This window comes from Pseudophryne corroboree, chromosome 4, assembly GCF_028390025.1.
Source record: "Pseudophryne corroboree isolate aPseCor3 chromosome 4, aPseCor3.hap2, whole genome shotgun sequence".
Taxonomy (NCBI): domain Eukaryota; kingdom Metazoa; phylum Chordata; class Amphibia; order Anura; family Myobatrachidae; genus Pseudophryne; species Pseudophryne corroboree.
The window spans coordinates 609568220-609582285 of record NC_086447.1 but is presented as its reverse complement, the minus strand read 5'-3'; the positions used below and the strand labels follow the sequence as shown (position 1 = coordinate 609582285).

General features: G+C 47.7%; 1 protein-coding gene across 21 annotated transcripts in view; it reads right to left on the bottom strand.

Moving 5' to 3' along the window:
* AFDN (afadin, adherens junction formation factor) overlaps positions 1 to 14066 on the bottom strand; it is an 866421-nt gene that overhangs the window by 613273 nt on the left and 239082 nt on the right. For 14 of the 21 annotated variants that reach the window (XM_063917625.1, XM_063917611.1, XM_063917620.1 and 11 more), the window contains exon 3: positions 5368 to 5483. In XM_063917625.1, coding sequence (XP_063773695.1) covers positions 5368 to 5483 — 116 coding nt within the window. The remainder of the gene's footprint in view (positions 1 to 5367; positions 5484 to 14066) is intronic. The other 7 variants (XM_063917612.1, XM_063917634.1, XM_063917628.1 and 4 more) reach the window with 1 other exon arrangement.

The window sequence follows — 14066 nt, the reverse complement described above, 5'->3', positions numbered from 1 at the left end:
AGCAACTCTTTAAGAGAGCCACCTAGATTGCACCCTTCTCGGCCGGGCACAAAAACCTAACTGAGGCTTGGAGGAGGGTCATAGGGGGAGGAGCCAGTACACACTATGTGATCCTAAAAGCTTGCTTTTGTGCCCTGTCTCCTGCGGAGCCGCTATTCCCCATGGTCCTGACGGAGTCCCCAGCATCCACTAGGACGTTAGAGAAATGCTGCATAGAATATGTCCTCTCAGGATGATCTCTTTCCATGTAATCAGGATTGCACTGTTTTAGCGCAGATAACAGCAAGGGAGCCTGAATGGTTATCCTCTATCAAATTTATAATTTCTCAGATTTCTACTAGGGTTGCATAGAATGAATCTGCAACTCAGGTTTTACAGAACTCTATGGCAGTTTGGTCCTGTTCTGTTACCTCAAGGGGTTCCCCTCTGTAGGATCCCACAAACGTGCTCTTGCCCAGATTATGCAAGATGGCACGGATACCGATTCTGGCACGGATACCGATTCTGACACAGCAGACGGGGATGGGGATGTGCCCAGGGGGGGCGCATCTCTTGCTAAAGGGGTGCAGTTGATGATAGAGGCTATTAGGGATGTGTTGAATATTGCTGATACAACACCTGAGCAGGTTGAGGAGGCTTACTTCACTGACAATAAGAAAGCCTCGCTAACCTTCCCTGCATCCAAAGAATTAAATGCTATTTTTGAAAAAGCATAGGAAAACCCGGAGAAAAAATTCCAGATCCCTAGAAGGGTACTGGTTGCTTTAACCTTCCCTGAGGAGAATAGAAAGAAATGGGAAAATCAACCCATAGTGGACGCGTCTGTATCCAGACTCTCGAAAAAGGTGGTTTCACAGAATTAAAGGAGCCGGCTGATCGCAAAATGATACTACACTCAAATCCATCTACACAACTTCAGGGGCGATACTACGTACTACTATTGCCTGTGCATGGATTTCCAAAGCTATAGTAAAGTGGTCAGGCACATTACTTGAGGATTTGGATACAATGGATAAAAGTGACGTTGAATTGTTTTTACGTAACATTCAGGATTCTGCAGGATTTATGGTGGAATCCATGAAAGACCTGGGTTCAATGGCTGCAGGAATTTCTTCCATGTCTGTCTCAGCTCGTCGAGGACTGTGGCTGCGCCAGTGGTCTTCCAATGCGGAATCCAGGAGAGGTGTGGAGACCCTACCCTACACAGGTCAGGCTCTGTTTAGGGAAGCGTTGGATGTGTGGATCTCCACAGCTACAGCGGGTAAGTCAACCTTTTTCTTCAGCTGCATCACAGTCCTTTCGGGTTGCTAAAACAAGAAGGGCCAAACCGTCCAACACCTTCTTTAGAGAAGGTCGACCAAAATCCAAGAAACCTCCTGCTGCGGGTTCCTAGGAACAGAAACCCGCTTCAGGTACGCCAAAGTTCACAGCATGACAGTGGACCGCGCAGCCTGGTGGGGGCGAGACTCAGACATTTCAGTCACGTCTGGGTGTCGTCCGGCCTGGATCCCTGGGTACAAGATATTGTGTCCCAGGGGTACCGGCTGGAATTTCAAGATTTCCCTCCTCAGCGGCTCTTCAAATCAGGCTTACCAGCTTTGCCGGCAGACAGGGCTATCCTACAGGGAGCCATCCAGAAGTTGGTGGAGGCACAGGTACCAGTTCCTCCCCAGATGCAAAACAAGGGTTACTATTCGAACCTTTTTGTGGTACCGAAACCAAATGGTTCAGTCAGGCCTATTCTGAACTTAAAATCACTAAACCCCTTTCTGAGGGAGTTCAAGTTCAAAATAGAGTCTCAAAGGGCGGTGATATCAGGTCTGGAAGACGGGGAATTCCTGGTATCCCTGGATATCAAGGATGCGTACCTCCACATTCTGATTTGGCTGCCGCATCAAGCTTATCTCTGATTCGCATTGTTGGAATGTCATTTTCAGTTCCAGGCCCTGCCATTCGGCCTTTCCAAAGCTCCGAGGGTATTCACCAAGGTGATGGCGGAAATTATGGTTCTCCTCCGCAGACAGGGGGTGAACATAATTCCATATCTGGACGATCTGCTGATAAAGTAATCGTCCAAAGAGAAGCTGCTACAGTCTATTGTTCTCACGACCCAACTACTCAGGGAACACGGTTGGATCCTGAATCTTCCAAAATCACATTTGGAACCAACCAGGAGGTTGTCCTTTCTGGGAATGATCCTCAACACAGAAGTGCAGAGGGTGTTTCTTCCAGAGGAAAAAGCGTTGGTAATTAAAACAATGGTCCGGGATGTCCTGAAGCCAGCCCGGGTGTCGGTTCATCAGTGCATTCGCCTTCTGTGGAAGATCGTGTCCTCTTACGAGGCTCTACAGTATGGGAGGATTCATGCTCGGTCCTTCCAACTGGACCTCCTGGACAAGTGGTCGGTATCCCATCTACACATGCACCAGAGAATATGTCTGTCGCCAAAGGCCAGGATTTCACTACTTTGGTGGCTGCAATTACCTTACCTTCAGGAGGGCCGCAGGTTCGGGATTCAGGACTGGATCCTTCTAACCGCAGATGCAAGTCTCCAGGGCTGGGGCGCAGTCACTCAAGGGGAAACCTTCCAAGGAAGGTGGTGAAGTCTGGAAGCCGGCCTACCAATAAACATTCTGGAACTAAGAGCCGTCTACAACAGTCTTCTCCAAGCGGCTCATCTTCTGAGAAAATCAGGCCATTCAAGTGCAGTCGGACAATGTAACAACAGTGGCTTACATAAACCGACAGGGCAGAACGAAGAGCAGAGCTGCAATGTCAGAGGTAACAAGAATCATCCTCTGGGCAGAAAAGCACGCATTGGCGCTGTCAGCAATCTTCATTCCGGGAGTAGACAACTGGGAAGCGGACTTCCTCAGCAGACACGACCTCCATCCAGGGGAGTGGGGTCTCCATCCGGAGGTGCTAAAGGAGGTAACAGACCTTTGGGGTGTACCTCAAATAGACATGACGGCCTCTCGTCTCAACAAGAAGCTTCTGCGATATTGTTCCAGGTCGAGGGACCCGCAAGCAGTGGCGATGGACGCCCTAGTGACTCCATGGGTTTTCCAGTCGGTGTACGTGTTTCCACCACTCCCACTCATCCCAAGAGTGCTAAAGCTCAAAAGGAGAACAAGGGTTCAAGCGATCCTCATTGCTCCAGACTGGCCAAGAAGGTCTGGGTATGCAGATCTTCTGGATCTACTACTAGAAGAGCCGAGGCCTCTTCCTCTTCTGGAGGACCTGCTGCAGCAGGGGCCGTTCGCCTATCAAGACTTACCACGGCTTCGTTTGACAGCATGGAGGTTGAACGCCTGATACTAACTCGGAAGGGCATTCCGAACAAGGTTACTCCTACTCTGATACAGGCTAGGAAAGGAGTAACGTCTAAACATTACCATCGTATTTGCAAGAAATATGTATCTTGGTGTGAGTTCAAGAAGTTTCCTACGGCGGAGTTTCAATTGGGACGGTTTCTCCTCTTCCTGCATGCAGGAGTGGATATGGGCCTGAGGTTAGTATCCATAAAGGTCCAGATTTTGGCCCTATTCATTTTCTTCCAGAAACAGTTGGCTGCCCTCCCTGAGGTTCAGACTTTTTTGAAGGGAGTTCTGGACATCCAACCTTCCTTTGTACCGCCTACGGTGCCCTGGGATTTTAACGTGGTGTTGCAGTTCCTCCAGTCAGACTGGTTTGAACCTCTACAGGAGGTTGAGGTCAAGTTTCTCACGTGGAAGGCTGTCACTTTGTTGGCCTTAGCTTCTGCTAGACGTGTGTCGGAGCTGGGGGCATTGTCATGTAAAAGCCCAAACTTGATATTTCATGAGGATAGAGCTGAGCTTCAGACATGTCAGCAATTTCTTCCTAAGTCTGTGTCAGCATTTCATATCAACCAACCTATTGTGGTGCCAGTTGCGACTGACTCCTCAATTTCATCAAAGTCCTTAGATGTTGTAAGGGCTCTAAAAATCTATGTGAAGAGGACTGCGCGTCACAGAAAATCGGACTCTCTGTTTGTCCTGTATGATCCCAAGAAAATTGGGTGTCCTGCTTCTAAGCAGACGATCTCTCGCTGGATCAGGTTCACTATCCAGCATGCGTATTCTACGGCAGGCTGTTAAGGACCACTCTACTCGTACGGTGGGTTCTTCCTGGGCGGCTGGCCGGGGTGTCTCGGCTTTACAACTCTGCCGAGCAGCTACTTGGTCGGGGTCGAACACGTTCGCAAAGTTCTACAAGTTCGATACTTTGGCCTCTGAGGACCTTAAGTTTGGTCAACTGGTTCTGCAGGAGCCTCCGCGCTCTCCCTCACGTTCTGGGAGCTTTGGTACATCCCCATGGTACGAATATGGACCCCAGCATCCTCTAGGACGTAAGAGAAAATAGTATTTTTAATTACCTACCGGTAAATCCTTTTCTCGTAGTCTATAGAGGATGCTGGGCTTCGTTTTCCTGCAATTGTTACTTGGTTCAGTACAACTTTGTTTTTAGTGGAGTACTGCATTGTTACTTGGTAAGTAATATTTCAGCCGTTGCTGCGTTTCAAGCTAGTTAGCTTGATTTGCCTTGTATGTGTGAGCTGGTGTGAATCTCGCCACTATCTGTGTAAAATCCTTCTCTCGAAGATGTCAGTCTCCTCGGGCACAGTTTCTATACGGAGTCTGGTAGGAGGGGCATAGAGGGAGGAGCCAGCCCACACTCTCAAACTCTTAAAGTGCCAATGGCTCCTAGTGGAACCATCTATACCCCATGGTACTAATGTGGACCCCAGCATCCTCTACGGACTACGAGAAAAGGATTTACCGGTAGGTAATTAAAATCCTATTTTCTGCATTAGAATGTTCCAATAGCAGTGAGCCCTGTATTTAATATACATGAATCATATTTAATAATGCAAGTGTTCAGTGGGGTTTGTACTCTTTGTGAGAAATTCTATTGTTTTGGGGCATGTATAAGTAGCAGGCGCCCAACGGGCGACATTGAATTATTCTGAAAATGGGCACGATTGCCGCAGGCGCCCATTACTTTTCAAACTTGTCACACTTAAATGCACTGGTTTAGAAACGTAAAGTGTCAAATTATTGGGAGTGATTCAGAAACTATAGTTTCGGCGCCCAAAGGCCAAACTTTGGGTGAATTCCTGCTTGCCTCCTCAGAAGAGTATGAGCAGAAATAATTAGCACCTGATGGCAAAACAATTGAGTAGCTCCCATCGGACGCCTATTACTTATAGGCGCTCAAAAACAACTGATTTTCCCCCATATAAGTTTAATATTCTTTATAAAAAAAAAAAGGACAAATATGAATCCAAATCAGTAAATTATTTGTTAATGACATAATCTCTATTCAGTATGTATGATCGACACATACCTTTAATGAAAGAATGTCATTTTCATTCTTTAGCACAAACCTTCCTTCCCGGTCATCCTTATTCCAGTTTAATTGAACCACCAAAGGCTTCTCGTCAATATCAAGTCTTCTTTCTTCTTCAAAACAAGAAAATCATAAATTAGAAGAAAGTCAAAGAACACATCGATTCTTAATCTAACAAGGCCCGCATGAAAAACATAGGATTTTAATACCTACCGGTAAATCCTTTTCTCTTAGTCTGTAGAGGATGCTGGGGATGCTTCAAGAACCAAGGGGTATAGACGGGATCCACAGGAGACATGGGCACACTATTAGACTTTGAATGGGTGTGAACTGGCTCCTCCCTCTATGCCCCTCCTCCAGACTCCAGTTATAGGAACTGTGCCCAGGGAGAAGGACATTTCGAGGAAAAGGATTTAATGTTTTTTAAAACTAAGGTGAGATACATACCAGCTCACACCTCAAACACGCCGTACAACATGGCATTCAACAACAACGCATGCAACGGCATGACCAACATCAGTCACAGACTGACTGAACTTAACTCAACATGAACGTAACTATAACCAAACTGCAGATACAGCCCACACTGGGACGGGCGCCCAGCATCCTCCACGGACTAAGAGAAAAGGATTTACCGGTAGGTATTAAAATCCTATTTTCTCATACGTCCTAGAGGATGCTGGGGTCACATCAAGAACCATGGGGTTTATACCAAAGCTCTAGAACGGGCGGGAGAGTGCGGATGACTCTGCAGCACCGATTGACCAAACAAGAGGTCCTCCTCAGCCAGGGTATTAAACTTGCAAAACTTCGCAAGGTGTTTGATCCCGACCAAGTAGCAGCTCGGCTAAGTTGTAACGCCGAGAACCCTCGGGCAGCCGCCCAGGATGAGCCCACCTTTCTGGTAGAATGGGCTTTCACCGATTTCAGTAACGGCAATCCTGCCATAGAATGAGCCTGCTGAATCGTATTACAAATCCAGCGCGCAATAGTCTGCTTAGAAGCAGGAGCCCCAATCTTGTTGGGAGCCCACAGGACAAACAGAGCCTCTGTTTTCCTAATCGGAGCCGTTCTGGCGACATAGATCTTCAAAGCTCTGACCACATCGAAAGACTTTGATTCCGCCAAGGCGTCAGTAGCCACTGGCACCACAATAGGCTGGTTCACGTGAAATGATGAAACCACTTTTGGCAGAAATTGCTGACGAGTTCTCAACTCCGCTCTATCAGCATGGAAGATTAAATAGGGGCTTTTGTGAGACAAAGCTGCCAAATCAAGACACCAGCCTTGCGGACGCCAAGGCCAACAACATGACTACTTTCCAAGTAAGGAATTTTAACTCAACCTTGCGCAAAGGTTCAAACCAATGCGATTGCAGGAGCTGCAACACCACATTAAGATCCCACGGTGCCACAGGAGTCACAAATGGAGGTTGGATGTGTAGCACGCCTTTCACGAAGGTCTGAACTTCTGGAAGGGAAGCCAATTCTTTCTGAAAAAAGATCGACAAGGCCGAAATCTGTACTTTAATGGAGCCTAACTTTAGGCCAGCATCCACACCCGCTTGCAAAAAATGGAGCAAACGCCCCAGGTGAAATTCTTCCGTAGGAGCCTTCTTGGATTCACACCAAGACACATATTTTCTCCAAATACGGTGGTAATGCTTTGCCTTTACTTCTTTTCTAGCCTGAAGAAGTGTGGGAATGACTTCACTGGGAATACCCTTTCGGGCTAGGATTTGGCGTTCAACCGTCACGCTGTCAAACGCAGCAAGTCTTGATACACGCACGGCCCCTGTTGCAACAGGTCCTCCCGAAGGGGAAGAGGCCAGGGATCTTCTATGAGCAACTCCTAAAGATCTGGATACCAGGCCCTTCTTGGCCAATCCGGAACAATGAGTATTGCCTGAACCCTTGTTCTTCTTATAATTTTTATCACCTTTGGAATGAGTGGAAGTGGAGGGAACACATATAGCGACGGTCTGCTGTCACGTTGTCTGACTGAATCAAAACAGGCAGACCTCGAAGAAGATGTTCTGCTTGCAGAATGCCATTGTAAATGGCCCTTAATTCCAGAATGTTTATGTGTAGACAAGCTTCCTGGCTTGACCATTTTCCCTGAAAATTTCTTCCCTGTGTGACTGCTCCCCAGCCTCGGAGGCTTGCATCTGTGGTCACCAGGATCCAATCCTGAATCCCGAACCTGCGTCCCTCCAGAAGGTGAGAACTGTGCAGCCACCACAGAAGGGAGATTCTGGTCCTGGGAGATAGAATTATATTCCGGTGCATGTCCAGGTGAGACCCGGACCACTTGTCCAACAGGTCCCACTGAAACACCCTGGCATGGAACCTGCCATACGGAATGGCCTCGTAGGCCGCCACCATCTTCCCCAGCAACAGAGTGCATTGAAGAACTGACACCTTTGTTGGTGTCAGAATCTGTTTTACCATGTTCTTAATTCCAGAGCCTTTTCCACTGGAAGAAAAACTCTCTGCAATTCTGTATCCAGAATCATACCCAAGAACGACAGCTGTGTCGTCGGATCCAACTGTGATTTTAGGAGCCAACCATGTTGTTACAGAATCGACAGTGCAAGGGCAACATTTTTCAGCAATTGCTCCTTGGATCTCGCCTTTATGAGGAGATCGTCCAAGTACGGGATAATTGTGATTCCCTGCTTGCGCAGAAGAACCATCATTTAAGCCATTACTTAGGTGAAAATCCTCGGAGCCGTGGACACACCAAACGGCAACGTCTGAAATTGGTAATGACAATCCTGAACAGCAAACCTCAGGTAAGCCTGATGTGGAGGATATAAGGGGACATGCAAGTAGGCATCCTTTATGTCGACCGACACCATAAAATCCCCCTCCTCCAGACTGGAGATCACGGCTCGGAGAGATTCCATCTTAAATTTGAATTTTTTTTTTGAAAGAAATTGAGGGATTTTAGGTTCAGAATCGGTCTGACTGAGCCATCCGGCTTCGGGACCACGAACAGGCTCGAATAAAAGCCTTCCCCCTGTTGTGACGGGGGTACCGTGACAATTACTTGATTTTGACACAACTTTAGTATCGCAGCGCATACCACCTCCTTTTCTATAAGAGAAGCTGGCAAGGCAGATTTGAAAAATCGGTGAGGGGGCACATCTTGAAACTCTAATCTGTATTCTTGGGTTACTATTTCTACTATCCAAGGATCCAGGTCCGAGTGCACCCAGACCTGACTGAAAAGTCTGAGACGTGCCCCCACCGGTGCGGACTCCCGCAGAGGAGCCCCAGCATCATGTGGTGGATTTTGTAGAAGCCGGAGAGGACTTCTCTTCGGAACTTGCTCTTAGGAAGACTGCTCTTAGGAGCTTGCCACAGCCTGTGACCTTTTTCCCCTTCCTCTTCCTCTCGCAGCAAGGAAGGAAGACCCTCGTCCTTTTTTGAATTTATTGGGCTGAAAGGACTGCATCTGATAGTGAGGCGTTTTCTTCTGTTGTGCAGGAACATAAGGTAAAAATGACGACTTACCCGCAGTAGCCGTAGACACCAGGTCAGTGAGGCCGTCACCAAACAGGACACTACCGTTAAACGGTAACGACTCCATCGCCTTCTTAGAGTCAGCGTCAGCATTCCATTGATGAATCCACAATGCTCTCCTTGCTGAGACTGCCATGGCATTGGCCCTTGATCCCAAAAGGCCAATATCCCTTACAGCTTCTTTGAAAAATGCTGCAGCGTCCCTGATATGACCCAGAGTCAAAAGCACGCTATCCCTGTCTAGGGTATCTATCTCAGATGACAAGTTATCTGCCCACTTTTCAAAAGCGCTACTCACCCATGCTGAAGCAACGGCAGGCCTGAGTAGCGACCCTGTAGTGACATAAATGGATTTTAGTGTGTTTTCCTGCTTAAGATCCGCAGGATCTTTTAGGGCTGCCGTGTCAGGAGACGGAAGCGCCACCTTTTTGGATAGACGCAATAAAGCTTTGTCTACCGTGGGGGTTGACTCCCACTTTTCCCTGTCCCCAAATGGAAACGGATATGCCACTGGAAGTCTTTTGGGAACCTGTATCTTCTTGTCAGGATTTTCCCAAGCCTTTTCAAAAAGCGCATTCAGTTCATGAGAGGGAGGAAATGTTACCTCAGGTTTCTTTCCTTTATACATACAGCCCTTGTATCAGGGACAGCAGGGTCCTCTATTATATGCAACACTTCTTTTATTGCCACAATCATGTACTGAATGCTCTTAGCCAGTTTAGGATTTAATCTGGCATCACTATAGTCGACACTGGAATCAGAGTCCTTGTCGGTATCTGTATCAGCTATCTGGGTAAATGCACGTTTCTGTGACCACGAAGGGGTCTGAGCTTGTGACAAAGCATCCTCCATGGATGTCCTCCATGTCTGGTTCTTAGACTCAGATCTATCAAATCTCTTAGCCCAGTCACATTTGCATTTAAGACACTCAACATATTTACACAATCATCCGTCGGCGGTGCCAACACAGTCACTCTCACAGTATTTTCTGTTCCCACTCCAGCCTCCTCCTGGGAAGAGCACTCAGCCTCAGACATGTCGACACACACGTACCGACACCCACAACCACACTGGGGCTTATAGGAGACAGACCCACAACAAAGCCTGCAAGAGAGACACAGAGGGAGTTCTGCCAGCTCACAACCCAGCGCCTATCCCGGTACCGAAGCGAGTAAAAAGACTGCACCAGACCTGTTAGCACTTCATATATAAATAATTGGCAATCCCACCCCCCGTTTTGCACCCCGTTACTTGTACAGTAGTGTGGGAGACCAGGCTCAGCGTCTCTGCAGCTTCTGTGAAGAGAAAATGGAGCTGGTCAGAGCTGTGAGGGCTAAGCCACGCCCCCTTCATGACGCGCTTCAGTCCTGCTCAAATTACATATTTATACTGGTGGGGGTCCCGTAACTAGTGCCTAGGCACTGTTTTTACTTCTGCCAGTGCTATTTGAGGGTACAATACTGCCCAGGGCGCCCGCCCCCCTGCGCCCTGCACCCTGCAGTGCCGTTCATATGTGGGAGCATAGCGCGCAGCACGACCTCGTACCTCAAACGCCGTCTTCTGCCGTCACTGAGGTCTTCTGATCTTCCTATACTCACCCGGGTTCTGTCTTCTGGCTCTGTGACGGCGCGGCTCCGGGAACAAGCAGCTAGGCGCACCAAGTGATCGAACCCACTGGAGCTAATGGTGTCCAGTAGCCTAAGAAGCAGAGCCTTTGAATTCACAGAAGTAGGTCTGCTTCTCTCCCCTCAGTCCCACGATGCAGGGAGCCTGTTGCCAGCAGGTCTCCCTGAAAATAATAAACCTAAGTCTTTTTTCTGAGAAACTTTGGAGAGCTCCTCACTGTGCATCCAATCTCACTGGGCACAGAATCTAACTGGAGTTTGGAGGAGGAGCATAGAGGGAGGAGCCAGTTCACACCCATTCAAAGTCTTATAGTGTGCCCATGTCTCCTGCGGATCCAGTCTATACCCCCATGGTTCTTGAAGCATCCCCAGCATCCTCTAGGACGTATGAGAAAAACATAGGGGTAAACGTATAAAGGGGCGATAAGTTGTGATACGGTAACAGTGCCCGCTATGTGCGACCGTTACCACATTGCCTGTATGTATGAAACCCTGTTTGCCGGTAAATGACACAGAAGAACAAAACACGTGTCATAACCAGTGGCGCAGTTGTAAAGGTGTCCCACCTGATGAAAGGGCAGCTTACACGTACCGATCGGTAGCTGCCCTTGTATGGCTTTGGCATCTCAGCCTGGCGCTGCGCTCCCTTATAGTTTCCCGTGTCTTTGTTGTTTGTTTGTTTCAATGTTTTATGGTTTGCAGTACTGCTGAATGTGTTGAGGTGAGTGTCGGTGACCTGGGAAAAAAGCCAAGCATGCACTGAATACTGATGCGCAGGGGCTGCTGGAACATGGAGTTCAAAGCATTCGCTGTAGACACAGCAGTGCCGGTAAGAGCTGCCAATAGTGGGAGAGCAGACATCACAAGGAGGATTTAACGATCTTCCACATCAGCATTTTGCCGTTGTGTGCCCCCGCTTCACCGCGTTCTGGAGGTGAACCGGGTACACACACATAACGGACGAAACGGGAAAATGAATACATTACCCCACAATCCTTAAAAATCGCAACATTAAAATGGGAAAACAAGTCATGTGAATGTGGCAAGAACCACGAAGACTGGGGGGCATGTACTAAGCAGTGATAAAAGTGGAGAAGTGAGCCAGTGGAGAAGTTGTCTGTGGCAACCAATTAGCTGCTCTATATACTTTTATAGCATGCAAATTATAAATGTTACGTCAATGCTGATTGGTTGCCATGGGTAACTTCTCCACTGGCTCACTTCTCCACTTTATTACTGCTTAGTACATGTACCCCTGAAATCTGAACTGCTAGGTTGTAAAGTTTCACTGTGCACCCAACTTAATAATGTGAACCATAGTTTTAAAGTAGTTTAATCGGGGTAAATCTAAAAATCTGGTAAAAAGGTCTCAAATATTCTGAGTTTTAAACTGCTTTCACTATTCCATGGTAATTTTTTTGTTAACCACTTCCGAAAATTGTCGGGGTATTTTTGTATAAATGAATTAGGTTAAGAACATGACCCTAACCCTATCCAAAATGATTTTAGTTAAAAAAAAATAAGATTTTAAACCTACCGGTAAAACTTTTTCTCCTAGTCCGTAGAGGATGCTGGGTACTCCGTAAGGACCATGGGGTATAGACTGGCTCCGCAGGAGACATGGGCACTCTAAAGACATTAGATGGGTGTGAACGCTCCTCCCTCTATGCCCCTCCTCCAGACCTCAGTTAAAGAACTGTGCCCAGAGGAGACGGACAGTAGGAGGAAAGAAATTTTGTTAATCTAAGGGCGAGATACATACCAGCCCACACCCTCCACACCGTACAACATGGAATATACAAAACCAGTTAACAGTATGAACAAAACAGCATCAGCCAGAGACTGATCTCAACTGTAACATAACCCTTATGTAAGCAACAACTATATACAAGCCTTGCAGAAATATGTCCGCACTGGGACGGGCGCCCAGCAACCTCTACGGACTAGGAGAAAAAGATTTACCGGTAGGTTTAAAATCTTATTTTCTCTTACATCCTAGAGGATGCTGGGGACTCCGTAAGGACCGTGGGGATTATACCAAAGCTCCAGACCGGGCGGGAGAGTGCGGATGACTCTGCAGCACCGACTGAGCAAACAAGAGGTCCTCATTAGCCAGGGTATCAAACTTGTAGAATTTTGCAAAAGTGTTTGAACCCGACCAAGTAGCTGACCGGCAAAGCTGTAATGCCGAGACGCCTCGGGCAGCCGCCCAAGAAGAGCCCACCTTCCTAGTGGAATGGGCCCTTACCGAATTAGGTACCGGCAATCCAGCCGTAGAATGAGCCTGCTGAATCGTGTTACAGATCCAGCGAGCAATAGTCTGCTTAGAAGCACGAGCGCCAAATTTGTTGGCTGCATAAAGGACAAACAGTGCCTCTGTTTTCCTAACTCGAGCCGTCCTGGCTACATAAATTTTTAAGGCCCTGACTACATCAAGGGACTTGGAATCCTCCAAGTCACCCGTAGCCACAGGCACCACAAGAGGTTGGTTCATATGAAACGACGAAACCACCTTAGGCAGAAACTGAGGACGAGTTCTCAACTCTGCTCGATCCACATGGGAAATCAGATAGGGGCTCTTGTGAGACAAAGCCGCCAATTCGGACACCCGCCTCGTAGATGCCAAGGCCAACAACATGACCACTTTCCAAGTGAGAAATTTTTATTCAACCGTTTGAAGAGGTTCAAACCAGTGTGACTTAAGGAACTGTAACACCACATTAAAGGTCCCACGGTGCCACTGGGGGAACAAAAGAAGGTTGGATGTGCAGCACTCCCTTTACAAAAGTCTGGACTTCTGGGAGAGAAGCCAATTCCTTCTGAAAGAAAATAGATAAGGACGAAATCTGCACCTTAATGGAGCCTAACTTAAGGCCCATATCCACTCCTGTCTGTAGAAAGTGGAGAAAACGACCAAGCTGAAAATCTTCCGTAGGAGCATTCTTGGCTTCACACCAAGATACATATTTCCTCCAGATACGGTGATAATGCTTCGCCGTTACCTCCTTCCTAGCTCTGATTAGAGTAGGGATGACCTCCCCCGGAATACCTTTTCTAGCTGGGATTTGGTGTTCAACCGCCATGCCGTCAAACGTAACCGCGTTAAGTCTTGGAACACACAGGGCCCCTGTTGCAACAGGTCCTCACTGGGAGGAATAGGCCACGGATCTTCTGTGAGCATTTCCTGAAGATCTGAATACCAGGCCCTTTCAGGCCAATCTGGAACAATGAGTATTGTCTGCACTCTTGTTCGTCTTATAATTCTCAATATTTTTGAGATAAGTGGAAGTGGAGGGAACACATAGACCGACTGAAACACCCACGGTGTCACTAGGGCGTCCACCGCCACTGCCTGAGGGTCCCTCGACCTGGAACAATACGTCCGAAGCTTTTTGTTGAGGCGTGACGCCATCATGTCTATTTGAGGAAGTCCCCAACGACTTGTTAGCTCTGCAAAGACTTCTTGATGAAGTCCCCACTCTCCTGGATGGAGATCGTGTCTGCTGAGGAAGTCTGCTTCCGGATCGTCTACTCCCGGAATGAA